The 14,081-nt window shown below is 37.0% G+C and overlaps 1 protein-coding gene across 4 annotated transcripts; it reads right to left on the bottom strand.

The window, feature by feature from the left end:
* Positions 1–73: 73 nt before the first annotated feature.
* On the bottom strand, positions 74–13,602 carry capns1b (calpain, small subunit 1 b). Of its 4 annotated transcripts, none has more exons than XM_044355250.1 (13): positions 13,497–13,516; positions 13,221–13,236; positions 12,614–12,746; positions 10,678–10,732; positions 10,506–10,542; positions 9,588–9,680; positions 5,385–5,442; positions 5,114–5,178; positions 3,436–3,504; positions 2,996–3,074; positions 2,682–2,798; positions 1,570–1,628; positions 74–489 (listed from the first exon to the last, which is right to left on the bottom strand). In XM_044355250.1, exons 1-13 carry the CDS (start codon positions 13,499–13,501, stop codon positions 463–465), a joined length of 813 nt encoding a protein of 270 aa, XP_044211185.1. In that variant the 5' UTR covers positions 13,502–13,516; the 3' UTR covers positions 74–462. The 4 variants fall into 4 exon arrangements, with proteins under 4 accessions (XP_044211185.1, XP_044211187.1, XP_044211186.1 ...); XM_044355252.1 differs by having other exon boundaries at positions 12,614–12,629; XM_044355251.1 differs by lacking the exon at positions 13,221–13,236 and having other exon boundaries at positions 13,497–13,602.
* Between the last annotated feature and the right edge of the window lie 479 nt (positions 13,603–14,081).

Below are 14,081 nucleotides of genomic sequence, written 5' to 3'. Positions count from 1 at the left end.
TAGAAGCAGTGGTCACTAACATTTCTGAACCCAAATAGAAAATCACAGACAAATAAAGGCTCAAACCCCAAACTGTCAATTATGTCACTTTATTTCTTTAAACATTCAAATCAATGTCATGAACAGCTTCACCCTTAGAACTTTTTTTTTTTGCAGGAACAAAATATATAGATATCTATGACATGGGGATGTTATAGCGCCGCCGCCTGGCAGCAGCAGGAGAGTGCAACAGCAGGAAGGAGCAACAGGAGCATCGGCTTCACTTTGGTCCCGGTTTGTTTCTTCTTCCTTTGTCTTTACCTCTAAACCTGTTGACGTTTTGGTCCCGTTACCATGAAGATCGGAGGGTTTCAAACACTATTGCACGTCCATAAGCACATACAGATGTAATTTGGAATGAGAGGGATGAGGTGGAAAAAAAAAGAGTTTTTTTTTGTTGCAGAGCAGTTTCCCTCCGTCGCTTCATGAATACATCGTCAACTGAAGCCACTGTGAGACAGAGAGAGAGTGTTAGTGCCACAGTATCTATCCATCTATCTATCTATCTATCTATCTAACTATCTATCTATCTATCTATCTATCTATCTATCTATCTATCTCTATATTCTCCTCTTGGATAGTTTTGCTTTTTATGGCGATAAAGCTTTTTGAATTAGAATCTGATTTTAATGAAACAGAGTCAGAAAGAGAGAAGAAGTGTGCAGATGTGAACAAAATAACATTTTATGTAGATTTTAATGTTCTCTTTCTTCTCTATTCTACATGTATATGATGTTAATATTTATTCATAACTCTTCTATGACTGTCAAACAGCTACATGATGTTGGTTTCGTCACATAAATTGCATTGATAAAAAGATGTTTCGATATCACATCTTCATTAGATATAATCAGCATGTGACCAAATGATTAACAATATTTAAAAACATAAACCTCTATGATTAATCAATAGGATGCAACCAATCCATCAATCTGTAGGAGCGATTTCATGTTAATGTAGAAATATGAGTAATAAATCAATCTAACTCAGAAAAGATTTGGACACATGGTGTAAAAAAGTAACAATTAAATTTAAAAAAATAAACAAACTTTTGATATCAGCAGCCAAATGTACATAATTGAAGGTGGAGCTCGTTCTGGGTCCCAAACCTGTGTCCAATCAGGTTAAATCTATATATAAACCATCTTGGTCACATGCTGAGAGATACTGAATTCTCAAAATGATAACAAACATTGTTGTTTATGTCTCATTAGTCCTCTGTGACTTCTTTTTATGCTCATCTCTGAAGCAAATGTTACTATTGTTCCTCGTTTCCACTTTTCATTGAAATGATAACAAAATGTAAATATTTGCAAACCAATAAATGTGCACATATTTATCCATTCTTCAAAACTGCATATTGTCTCTGCTGTCTCATCAATACAAGTCTCTTATCTCAGAGTTATAAAAATGTACTTTCACATTTAAAACTACATGGACTTCATCTGATTGGAATTCATGCAAAATGATCAAATTAAAGATTATATTGATTAAAATAGACTCAAGAGACAGAACTAAACAATGTTTTACCTCTTTGACGTCCAGGCTGATGGAGCCGCTGTTGTCCTTATCCAGAGTCTTAAAGGCTCCTGCAGGACACACACACACACACACACACACACACACGCATACATCATGTAGCATCACCAGTATTTGATCCCACTCAAACTGAAACAAGTGAATATTGATTATTGCACATTTTGAAGAGCACCATCAAAAAGATTCATAACTAAAAACAAATGGTTGTGCCTTTTTTTTAGTTCTGACTTCACAGACTAGATTCTCTTTAATGTAAGTGACATTATATGATGAACATCTTTACGTTTTGTTGCAAAATTGATACAAAGCGCCGCAAAAGAGATGATCTGCATGTGCTGTACTGCAGGATGACACAGCTGTATCTGATATTACTGTAGTGGTGGTGGTAGGGGTCGTCTTATATTCAAGGACAAACAATTATATGTTCACAAGATGAGAGATCATTTCTGAATGTAACACCTGCTCCTAAAGAGAATGTTGCATTATGGGTTGTTTGTAGCCATGATGTTGCTAGGCTAGCATATTTCCTCCAGTCTGTTTATAGTGAGTCTGTTAGAGTCAGCGTCTGGAGTTTCTGCCAAAAATGACTGAAGTCACAGATGTTTTTTATCTCAAACAGACAAACAGTCATAAAAATGCTGTCAGAGAAAAATAAATTTGACCGCTTCCAAGAGTCAGGAGAGAATGTGAGTGTGTGACTGACAAATGTAGGCTTTATGTTCTGCTTTAATGATATTATTTCATTTTGACAAGAGAAAAAGCCATCGAGGATGAGGACTCTCTTCTTGGATTAAAATTATAAAAGTGTGTTGTATCTTCAAAAAGTATTTTTCCAAAAACAGCTGTTAGAAAAGCGGGAGTCGTCTTATATTTGGGCCAATACAGTAATATCTATCTATTAAGCCTAAAATATGATAACGTCTAGACAACACTGTCCACTTTTCTTTGGATATTTAATTTAAACATAAGCCACCTGATAAGCCATTACAGTGCTCCATCATTACAAACATTAAGTAGCATTAAATTAGGATTAATGAATTGTATTTTTGCTGAAAACAGGGAGGGTGAGAGAGTGAGGAAGGTGAGGAGGAAGAGAGACTCACTGCACATGGCGTCCAGTCGAACCAGGCAGCCGACGAAATTGTCAAAGTCCATGTTGCCATGCTCATCGCTATAGCGACGGATAATCAGCTTATAGAGCTGCTCATTCAGAGGGAAACCTGCACACACAAACACACACCGTCATGTTTCCACCACTTCAGAGGACATTACAGTCATTTCCTGGAAACGTACCTTAATTTGAACTCTAAACTCAATCTTTAACCTTTAAGTCTCCACCCTGCTTTTTGTCCCCACAATGTGTAAACATATTTATGTCCTACAACATGAGTCATACACACTGGGCAGTGTTTCTTACCTGCAGCCTTGAAGGCACGCGGCAGCTCGTCAGAGCCAATCACACCTGAACGATCGGCATCATGGGACAGATAGATACCCTGGAGAACAACAAACAACAAACAAATTATAGATATATAAGCAATTTAATTGTTTAAGTTAATTTGTGCTTGATGTTAGAATGTTTTTGTGTATCTACTGAGTGTCAAAGGTCAGACGTTTGTGACTCAGGAGTGGGGGCAGTTGGATGGGGTTTAAGTTTATGTTTCTTTTATGTTAGGTCTGTACAACTGCTCCTTATAATTTCTGTTTATGTTAAAAAAAATAAAGCTAAATAAAGGCTTTGAGGTTAAACTTCATTTAGTAAAGTGAAACTAGAAGAAGAAGAATCTTTCCTCCACAGATTTCTCTCTGACTTCATCTCTTCCTGACAGGAAGGAGACCGTCCATGTGTGAACTGACCTGCCATCTCTTGATGTTGTTCCAGAGGTATTTAAACTCGTGGAAGCCCAGTTTCCCTGTGCTGTCACTCTGAAGGGAGCGGGGTCAAAGGTCAAACTCAGAACTCTGTGCAGAACACACTGAAAGCTCCTGCAGTAGTTTATAATAGATTCATTTTATATTCACAAGAGTTTTACTGTCTGATTAATACAGAGCGCTTCCAAACCAAAACAGCAGCATCCTGCAGCTCTTACTATTACTACCACTACTACTGTAACTACTACTGTAACTACTACTGTACCACACAGCTACTACTGCTGTAATTACTACTATTACTACTACTGTAATTACTACTGTACCTACCACTACTGTTGCTGTAATTACTACTATTACTACTACTGTTAACTACTACTGTACCTCACACAACTACTACTACTGTAATTACTACTGTACCTACCACTACTACTACTGTAATTACTACTGTACCTACACTACTGTTGCTGTAATTACTACTATTACTACTACTGTTAACTACTACTGTACCTCACACAACTACTACTACTGTAATTACTACTGTACCTACACAGCTACTACTGTAATTACTACTGTACCTACCACTACTGTTGCTGTAATTACTACTATTACTACTACTGTTAACTACTACTGTACCTCACACAACTACTACTACTGTAATTACTACTGTACCTACACAGCTACTACTGTAATTACTACTGTACCTACCACTACTACTGCTGAAATTACTACTATTACTACTATTGCAATTACTACTGTACCTACCACTACTACTGCTGTAATTACTACTATTACTACTACTGTTAACTACTACTGTACCTCACACAGCTAATACTGCTGTAATTACTACTCTTACTACTACTGTAATTACTACTGTACCTACCACTACTGCTGCTGTAATTACTACTTTTACTACTATTGTAACTACTACTGTAGTGCCCTGAGATGACTAATACTACTATTGTAGTTACTACACCAAATACTAATGTCACTCCTCCTCCTCCTCCTCCTCCTCCTCCTTCTACTACTACTACTACTGTCAATAAAATTACAGCTACTGATGTAAATACTGCATCTAATACTATTGTAACTGCTACGACTACCATTACTTCTTTAACTATTGCATCTTATAGTGCTGCATCTACTAGAGTAAATACTACTGTAACTGCTACTGGTACTGCTGTATAATACCAATTCTACTACTACTGCTGTTATTACAGCTACTACTACTACTACTAATACTACTACTACTGTAACTAATAAATCTAATACTATTATAACTACTTTTGTTAGTGCTGTAACTAACTAATGAAATCACTTTTAAGTAGATATTAAAAAAAATCTGATTTACAAGAGCTGTGACACTGTTGACACAAGCATTTGTAACTTTTCAAATAAAGGTAGTTACTGCTGTAACAAGTACATCAAGTAGTACCACTACTACTGCTGCTATTACTTCTACCATATCTATTTCTAAAGTACTACCTCTCTAGTGCTGCTGCGACTTCTACAACTACCACTGTTACTACTAATACTGCTTCTGCTACTGCTACTACTAATACTACTACTAACTGCCACTACTACTGTTACCTACTACTAATAATGATATGTTATTAAGTGCAACTGGCACTGTCTTGTGTTTGCACTATATTTAGTGGAAGGATACGTCCATGACGGCGACCATGCTCCTGCAGGACTCGATGCTGAAACCATCGGTCTTGAGGTTTCCATCTGAAGCAAAACATCAACATCAACAACTGATTAAACCTTGACAGAAGATAAATTACTAAGACACATTATGAGAAGTTGTAAATAGTAAGAGATACAGTACAAATGGTCGGGAAAAAAACAAGTGTATGTCTATGGATCAGAGCATTTCTCATCTCTCTATACAGAAACAAATGTATGTATTATGAGAAAAATATAACCAGACTCACGTTTGGAAATGATTTTGTTGAGGATGTCCATCAACTCCTTGGGGCTCACCTCCATGTCCTGTTAAAACACACACACACACACACACACACACACACACACACACACAACAGAAGGGATGTTCTCAATATTTTGTTTGAAAGAGGAAACCTCAAAAAATGAATCACAGCTGGTGAGCAGAATCTGTGTGTGCGTGTGTGTGTGTGACTCAAACCAAACTAAAGCTCTTTCCTTTTTTTTTTTTTTTGTTTGTTTCATATTTTCTGACTCACTCTCAGACTTCCTCACTGTTTCCAACAACAGTTTGCCAAAACACTGTGAAGCAACATCTTACCTCATTTATTAACTTATTTCTAATTTTAGTTGAAACTATTTTTGCTTTAAAAAAAAAAACAATGAGAGCAAAGATTAACTCAACTGAAATCAAAAAAGCCAGAGTGTAATCTAGCAAAAATGAAAGCTTTAATTTGTTTTCTCATGATCACAAGGAAGTGATTTCAAGTCCATGAGTCATGATGTCCATCTATTGACTCATACAACGGTAATCCCTCTCAGTCATCGCTTATGACCCCCTAGAAGTGCGTGGCAGTACATGTATCTGCAGAGACTCTGCTCTCTGCCTGTAATTTATTATTTTCTTATTATTTTTGCTGTGTTCAGGACACTTCTGGGCATCAACCTTTCATCAGTGGGTGTGTAGCCCCCCAGTCAATAATAACAGCATGTAGGGTGTGAGCTCTCTGCTCCGCTCTGCTCTCTGTCTCTGAGCTGCAGGTCCGAGGGTGGGTCTGAGATACACACACGCGGAGGACACAGGTATGCTGCATCTTCCTGCAGGGTCATGCGGAGGTGTGGGTGTGTTTATTTGTGCTTTAGAGAATAACCCCCATGAAACAATCAGAAAATAATGTTTTATTTCTCTGATTCACGGCTTCGTCCTCGCCAGCGCCGCTCCCTCTCCCTTCATTCACTCTCTAGCTCGCTCGAGCACTCTCTCTCTTTCTGCTGAGGAGGGGCCAACTTTGAATGCCGTGTGTTTACAAACACCAACCAACAAATCTTGCATAGCATAACTTTAACCTCGATATTTGAGGTGCTGTCATGACACAATCAAGGTTTGTGCCTTTAAAAAGTAACAGGAAGTTTCCTGGAAAGAACGATTAGGAGTTAGAAGAGCAGAGCCAAGTAGAGACAGACTGACTGGGAGCACAGCCAGGTGAGACGGGAGGCAGAGGCTTTACTACAACATAAGCTTCTTCATCATCATCGTAATTACTGCGGTTGATTGAGAGTAAATTTCTGGTCTAAAGTTCTGGTCTAACTGGTGCTCACACCCCTCTGATGAGTCAGAGAAAAACTTCAGACACACACACACACATATGAACACAAACACAACGCCCCTAAAGCATGAGTGCCGCCCTGCCAGACAATGGCAGGAATGCAGAGAAAGAGCTCCGTCTCTCTCTCTGTGAAACACACCCTGAGGCCGACTCCGCTGCCTCTTCCATGTGTGTCTGAGGACTCAATAAATGGATTCACTGTTTATCTCTGCAGGCAAAAGACACTCTGTGTGACATCCAGCTGATATGTAAAACGGAGGCTGTGAGTTTTATCTGCCACCTCCACCCTCAATGTATAACTGTGTCATGTGAGGTGACAGTTTAAGTCACAAACATTCGAGAAGGAACTGTAAATTAACAAAACAAGCATCACTGTTTTTATGTTGATGAAGCTTAAAGACAACAGTAGTGGGATTAGGAATGTGTTGCACTGTGTTTAAAGTTTTTAAGTGTAATAAAACATTTATAAAAGTAGTTTGCAACGTGCAAAACAGCAGCTACGATTAAAAAATGACTTCTTCTCTGGAGGTTGCTCTGCTGTCTTTTTTTTTTAAATTCACTAGGCTATAAATAACATTACTGGTTACAGCTTCCTGGCTGATGTAAGATGATGTTTGTTCAGTCTTTCTTTCTTTTCTGGACCAATTCTGCAGGATGGAATATTTTTGTCTCTTTCTAGAGATTGAATATTTGAGAACAGGTATGAATACTACTGGTAGAAGCTACAGAACCAGACCGGGGAGATGATAAACCAGACAAAAGAGTGGAAACAGACAAGAGGATCGGATGGCGGAGGGAGGGTGGAGTTTGGAATGTGGTCGACAGCAGGTAGACAAGGTGTGGCGAGAGATGAAGGATCAGGTGAAAAGCAGGACTGACAGACCTTCAAAGACCTGAATGAAGACTTGCAAATGCAGATAGATAAGTCTGAATGTGACGAGTAATAAAACAGCTAACAGAGACAGCTTTCACATTAAACAGAGACTGAAAGTCACAACACGGATCCTTACCTCAAAAAGTAAAGTATGCAAACACTATTTAAAATACTTTCTGCATTAAAAGTATTGCACATGTTCCCTTATTTAGATCTTTTGTTTTGAAAATTGTTGTTTTTTTCAGACTTGGGAGTTACTAGATTATTTTATCTCTTCTGCCCTCTAAAATTTATTCAGATAACTGGTAACGAGGGGTCTCAAATAGACGAGGTAATTTTGTTCTGTGATGTGTTTTTCCTGTTTTACATAGATCTGGAATCTTCTCAGCAAATCCCAAAAGGAACATTTGTTGTACGAGCTCTGAAATTAAAGTTTAGAGCTCGGGGACATGGTGAGGAATGACAGCTATTTGCTATAAACCACCAAAATGTAACCAGCATATTTCTAAGATGTTTGATTGGTTGTTAGCAAGATTCTGTCCGTGAGCAGCCAAAACCAACCGAACACTAGAGACTGATGTAAACAACTCATTCTACTGTAATTACAGAAAAGACCAAAGTCTGTGTGGTTTGTTCAGTCATGTGACCCTCAGACTGTAAACCAGCAGCAGATGTGTTTACAGCTGTAGCTGAACCTGTTCAAATCCACACACCGATGGACTGAATGTTTCAGTCCTGACCTGTGAAGCCAGATTGGGTGTTTTTTGCTGCTATTTTTTTCTGTTTAATTGGGCAGTAAATGTTGTTTTGGGCGGGTTGTGATCATTTGGACTAGTGTTTTTCTACCATTTGGGAGGTTTCCACTGATGAAAAGTTTGTCTATGTTCCAATAACTCTGCCCCAACAGCTTATCTGTCGGCTCAGCTTGACACGCAATAACTGACCGTCAAAATAAAATTTCAGTTTATTACAACAAAGTTGAAACTTCTTCTTATTCCAGTTATTATTCTGTCATAGTTCTGTGATTAAACAGGACTATTAAAAGTTTTGTCTGTCCAGACTCATATAATATTTGTAGTGAAGACTTTGAAGGAATTTAATAAAAGTTATTAAGTGTATTTTCTTTGTATGTGTTCACATGTTTTCGCCACTCAAGCTGATTCTGATTCTGAAGTTGTAGCCATGACAGTGGACGAAGCGTCAGACATGGATGTTGCTGCAAAGAAGCTACAAATTCTAAAACATGGACGCTTCACACACACATCTTCAACCCTGAAGCACAGAAGATCTAAACAATCACCACAGTTTGAAGGTGGGAACCAAGACTAGTGTCAACAATATAGTATCCAAACAAATGTGAAATATGGTCACAATCTCCCCTTATGTTCCTGAGTTACGGTGTTGAATAAGGGCCAGAAAAGTGTTTTTGCAGAACATTGTGATCTCAGTGAAGCTGACCTTTGACCTTTTTGATATAAAATGTTATCACTTCATCATTTTATCCTATTAGATATTTGGTGTGAAACTTGGTCCTCATTAGCATATGAATTATTGAGTTATGGCAAATAGTGTGTTTTGTGAGGTCACAGTGACCTTGACCTTTGACCTTTGACCACCGAAGTCTAATCAGTTCATCCTTGAGTCCAAGTGGACATTTGTGTCAAATTTGAAGAAATTCCCTCCAGGCGTTCCTGAGATATCGCGTTCACCCGAAAACATAACGCCAACGTGGAGGCATAAAAAGACATTTTTGTCAGGCTACATTTATTTCATTTTTTTATATATATATGTATTCTGTTTCTATCTAAACTTTGTTGAAGTCCTTATCTTATAAAGTATGTGGTAACAGTGCAATATGACATTTAGTGGGATTAATGGAAACACAGAATCTGTAATTAGGAGTTAAAAGGAGCCTCAGCGTGAACACAGACAGAGCAGACAGAGCAGAACAGAACACGTTAAAACATTAAACATGAACATTGTGAACTCACATCTCCAGCCAGCTGCTTGAAAACCTTCCGAAACTGTTTCTCCTCATCGTTCTCATGAGCTTCGGCGAAGTTCACAGGTCTGCGAGGAGGAGGCTGCACGCAGGCACAAAAGAGTCAGTGTTAGTTCACGCTCACACACATTCCTCCTGTGCAGTTAGAAAACTCAGTGTTTGTTTACTCATGAAATCTTCCACTGAGAGAAATCTGACAGCAGACGCAGTAACGAGGCTGAATTAAACCTCATTTACAGAGTTTCTCAATTGTTATGATGACAATTGACACAGACAGTTCTTAAGAGTCATGTATTGATTATTTGTTATATTTTTAATTAAGGAAAACAAATCAAACTTAATTAAACCCTCCTCCAAGCTCTTACAACATCAATGAATGCAATCAGTTCATTAATTTATGACTTATTTATTTAGTTATAATTAAATCCTGTAAATTCTGATGATCCTGGTCCATTTAAATGGGGTCTGAAGACGTTTTTACTGTTATTGAGTCTAATTTTCATAGAACAAGTGAAGAAATATTTCAGCGGATTGACGTCATCTCAGAATATTTCCAACATAAATCAACTTATTTTGTAAAAGATCAAGAGCAAATTAGATTTTCATAACAGATATACTGATTTATTAAGACATTGTTTTGGTGGACATATGAAGTTTTTTTGTCTTTATTTTTACTCAAAACTTAGGTTAAAAAAGTTAACTTAAGTTTTACATTTTAAAAAATGTCAGAGCAGACAAACTGTTGATCTGTGAGTCTGAGTCACTTCAACTGAATAAGTGAGTAAAATGTGAAATAATGTTTTTTAATATAACACATTAGATGATCTGTTGGACATTATATTAGATATACAGTGTTTGTTTAAGAAGTCCTAATCAATACTTGAGGCTTGAAAGCTTTTATACTTACAGGGTCTGAAGGAATGAACTGAGAGGGGTCGATGTTGCTGTTGAAGGAAAAACACACAGAGTCAAAATGTGTGTCTGGTTAGCTTAGCTTAGCACAAAGACTGGAAGCGGGTGGAAACTGTTAGCCTAGCTCTATCAAGAGAGTAAAAAAAATCAATCTTCTGTGTTCTCACCCCACAATGTTTATGATCCCTCCGATCAGATTCTTTGCCAGAAACATTTTGTCGTCTGTCAGATACAGAGAGACAGAGTGAAAACGTCAGGGACAGAAGATAATTACACAGTTTGACTGTTTACTGAACAAGAAATAAAGCCGAGAGAAACAACTCCATCTGTATAGACAAAGTCATTAGTTAACAGAGTTTAATGAACACACACACACACACACTTCACAGCTCTGACACACAAAACTTTAACTTCTAGAAATATAAAATCTTTTCTTTTTTTAGTGTTGAAACTAAAACCAACTGTTCTGATAATCGATTAATCGTTTTGAGTCATTTTTTAAGAAAAAAATCTCCAAATTCTCTGATTCCAGCTTCTCAAATGTGAATATTTTCTGGTTTATTGAGTCTTGTGTGACAGTAAACTGAATATCTTTGAGTTGTGAACATTTGAAGACATCATCTTGGATTTTGAGAAACATTTATTGACATTTTTCACCATTTTCTGACAATTTATGAGCCAAACAACGAATCGATTAATCGATAAAGTCAATGACAGATTAATTGATAATGGAAAATAATTGTTAGTTGCAGCCCTGGTTGAAACAATTATTGGCTCAACACAACATTAATTAATAACAGTTCTGACAGTGTCATTAATCAATCAATCAGAAGTTTGCTTTTTGATGTTTGATATCAGAACCTGAAGGACTGTTTTTGTGTTTTTGTGTTTTTGTTTACTCAAACTAGATTAGTAATCTGAGGACGTCCCTCTGGACTCTCGTTTTATAGACTACACTTCATTAAAAATAATCAATAGATTGAATTGAAATACCTGAAGTAATGTAGTTGAGGGGCTGAAAAAGTAAAATATGACTATAATTAAATGGTTGGAGATGTTAAATCTCCTCTGATGATTATAAACTCAAACATTTTTCTCAAACTCACAGAACTTTATTTCAAATTCTAGTAAAAGATCCCAAAGTTTTCAAAAGCTGAATTTTGGGGGGAAATGTGTCAAACATTTTGCACCAGACATGAAAATATTGACTGAAGAACGCAGCTATGAAAATAACAAATAAAGAATATGAACAAGGTGACGTAAAATCTACTGTTTCTGATACAGTCACACAGTCAGATTACTTTTATAACGTTAAAGTGACTTCAGTGTGTTTTTATCATTTTAACCTGCACACAGCATCACAACAGCTTTAACATCCATTTAATGATGGAAAGTAACTAAATACATTTATTCAATCTCTCTACTAAAGTACAAAGTTAGTAGTTGTACTTTTAGTTTGACTACATCATTTTCTGCCACTTTATAGTTTATATTTCTATAAATATACAGTTTATATATATATTTATTTATATTTATAGAATATAAAGTGCAGCTCCACTTTATACTTTCATGCATCACTTACTGATCCAAAAGCAAAATATACATTATAATCCTTTGTAAGGGGGCCATTCTGCATAACGACTGTATTTACTTTTAAAACTTAAGTACATATTGTTGTATTAGTACTTTTACTTCAGTAAAGGATCTGAATACTTCCTGTACTCCTGCCCAACATTATAATGAGTCGGCTCCTCCCAGACCTGCTGTTTACACGTTAATATGTCAATAATTAAAAATTCACTCAAGTTACTGTTTACTTTTAGTCAAGTTTCAGTGCAGGAACGGATTAGTCTACAATGTTTTTGTACTTTTCCACCACTGGAGACAAAACTGGATAATATGTAAACCATTTATACCTTCACATAATCTACACAGTGTCATGTTTCAGCCCGTACACACACACACACACACACACAGAGCACTCAGACACTTTGTTAAACCAGTTCACACTTGACCGCCAGTTCACTAAACACACATCAGACCTGCGTTCAGACTTTACAGACACATTAAGACAAAAACAAGAGAAAGTTTGGAGCCACTTACTGAGACTTCTGCTGCTCTGAGGAGAGAGAGAGGAGAGAGAGGAGAGAGAGAGGTGAAGACACACTGAGAGGAGAGAGAGAGAGAAGCAGCTCTTCAGACAGGACGGACGGAGGGCACTCCCACTTCCACAAGTCTGAAAAACCAGTTGAACACAAAGATCCAAGTTCTTTTTCAATGCATCATCAGCACCGCCCAACACACACACACACACACACACACACACACACACACACACACACACACACACATACACACCCACACATACACACCCCTGAGGCAGGCAGGGAGAGGCCGGTCCCCAGGTCCTAATGCCCAAAAGATCTTGGACTGGAAAATAAATACAATAAACAACACAGTTTATGGTGCGTTCAAGAACCAGCAGGATTCGTCATAACAATAGAGTTAAACAGTAGAGATGCAGCATTTTTTCATTATCTATTAATTAATTAATCTGCCAATTACTTGATTAATCGTTGGGTCCATAAAATGTCTGAAAAATAGTGAAAATTGTCTTTCACCAACAGCTCACGGTGACGTCTTCAAGAGCAGCAGTCAAAAACTCAAACAAAGATAACAGAGTAATAACAAAAAAGTAGAAAATACTCACAGTTTGGAAGCTGCAACTGATAGATATTTGGCATTTTTGCCAGAAAAAAAAGAATAAATGATTTATCGATTATTAAACTGGCTATTAACTAATGATTAATTATTTCAGCTCTACAGTTTAGAAAAATTGTAAAGTCTTGAACCCATCAGACTCATAACGTTTGAATTTACATTTAATCATTTCTGCGGGTCCTTTCATTCAAAACACATGATGTCATCTTTATTAGACACATTTTAATTGTGTTTATATTGTTGAAAATTACATGTAAAATCTGACCTCATTCGTCATTTAGCGACACATTAACAGGTGCAAAACAACGAGTGACCTCTCAGAAGTCTTCAGATGCAGATTACAAAACACAGAAATATTCCAACTATGTTCTTTACATTCATTAAGTGATGTTTTGTTTCTGTTGGAGCGTCAGACCTTCCTACATGTTCCAGACACGGATTCTCTATCGCCCTCTACTGTCTGCAAACACCCAGACAAACCCGTACTCTCTCTCATTATTATCAAATCAAATATTATTTATATCATTTTATATATTATTATTGTTGTTATTTTATATGTTGTCATATGTTGTTTTTTAGACATTTTTCACAAAAACTGATTTGCTCGTCTTCTGCCAGAGACACAGACACACGCGCGCGCACATCACTTCAGAGGAAATTACTTTGACTTACATTCATTTCCTGGAGACTTATCCTAACCTTAGTCATAACCACTACTTGCCTAACCCTAACTTTACCCTAACGTTAATATAACCCTAAACTAACCTTATCTTTATAAACCAAGTCTCCACCCTAAAATTAATGATTTACGTCAAGAGGATTTGCTTTTTGTCCCCATAAGGGAGGCGAG

Source organism: Thunnus albacares, chromosome 6, assembly GCF_914725855.1.
Source record: "Thunnus albacares chromosome 6, fThuAlb1.1, whole genome shotgun sequence".
In the NCBI taxonomy this organism is placed as follows: Eukaryota; Metazoa; Chordata; class Actinopteri; order Scombriformes; family Scombridae; genus Thunnus; species Thunnus albacares.
This window is presented reverse-complemented; position numbering and strand designations above follow the sequence as displayed.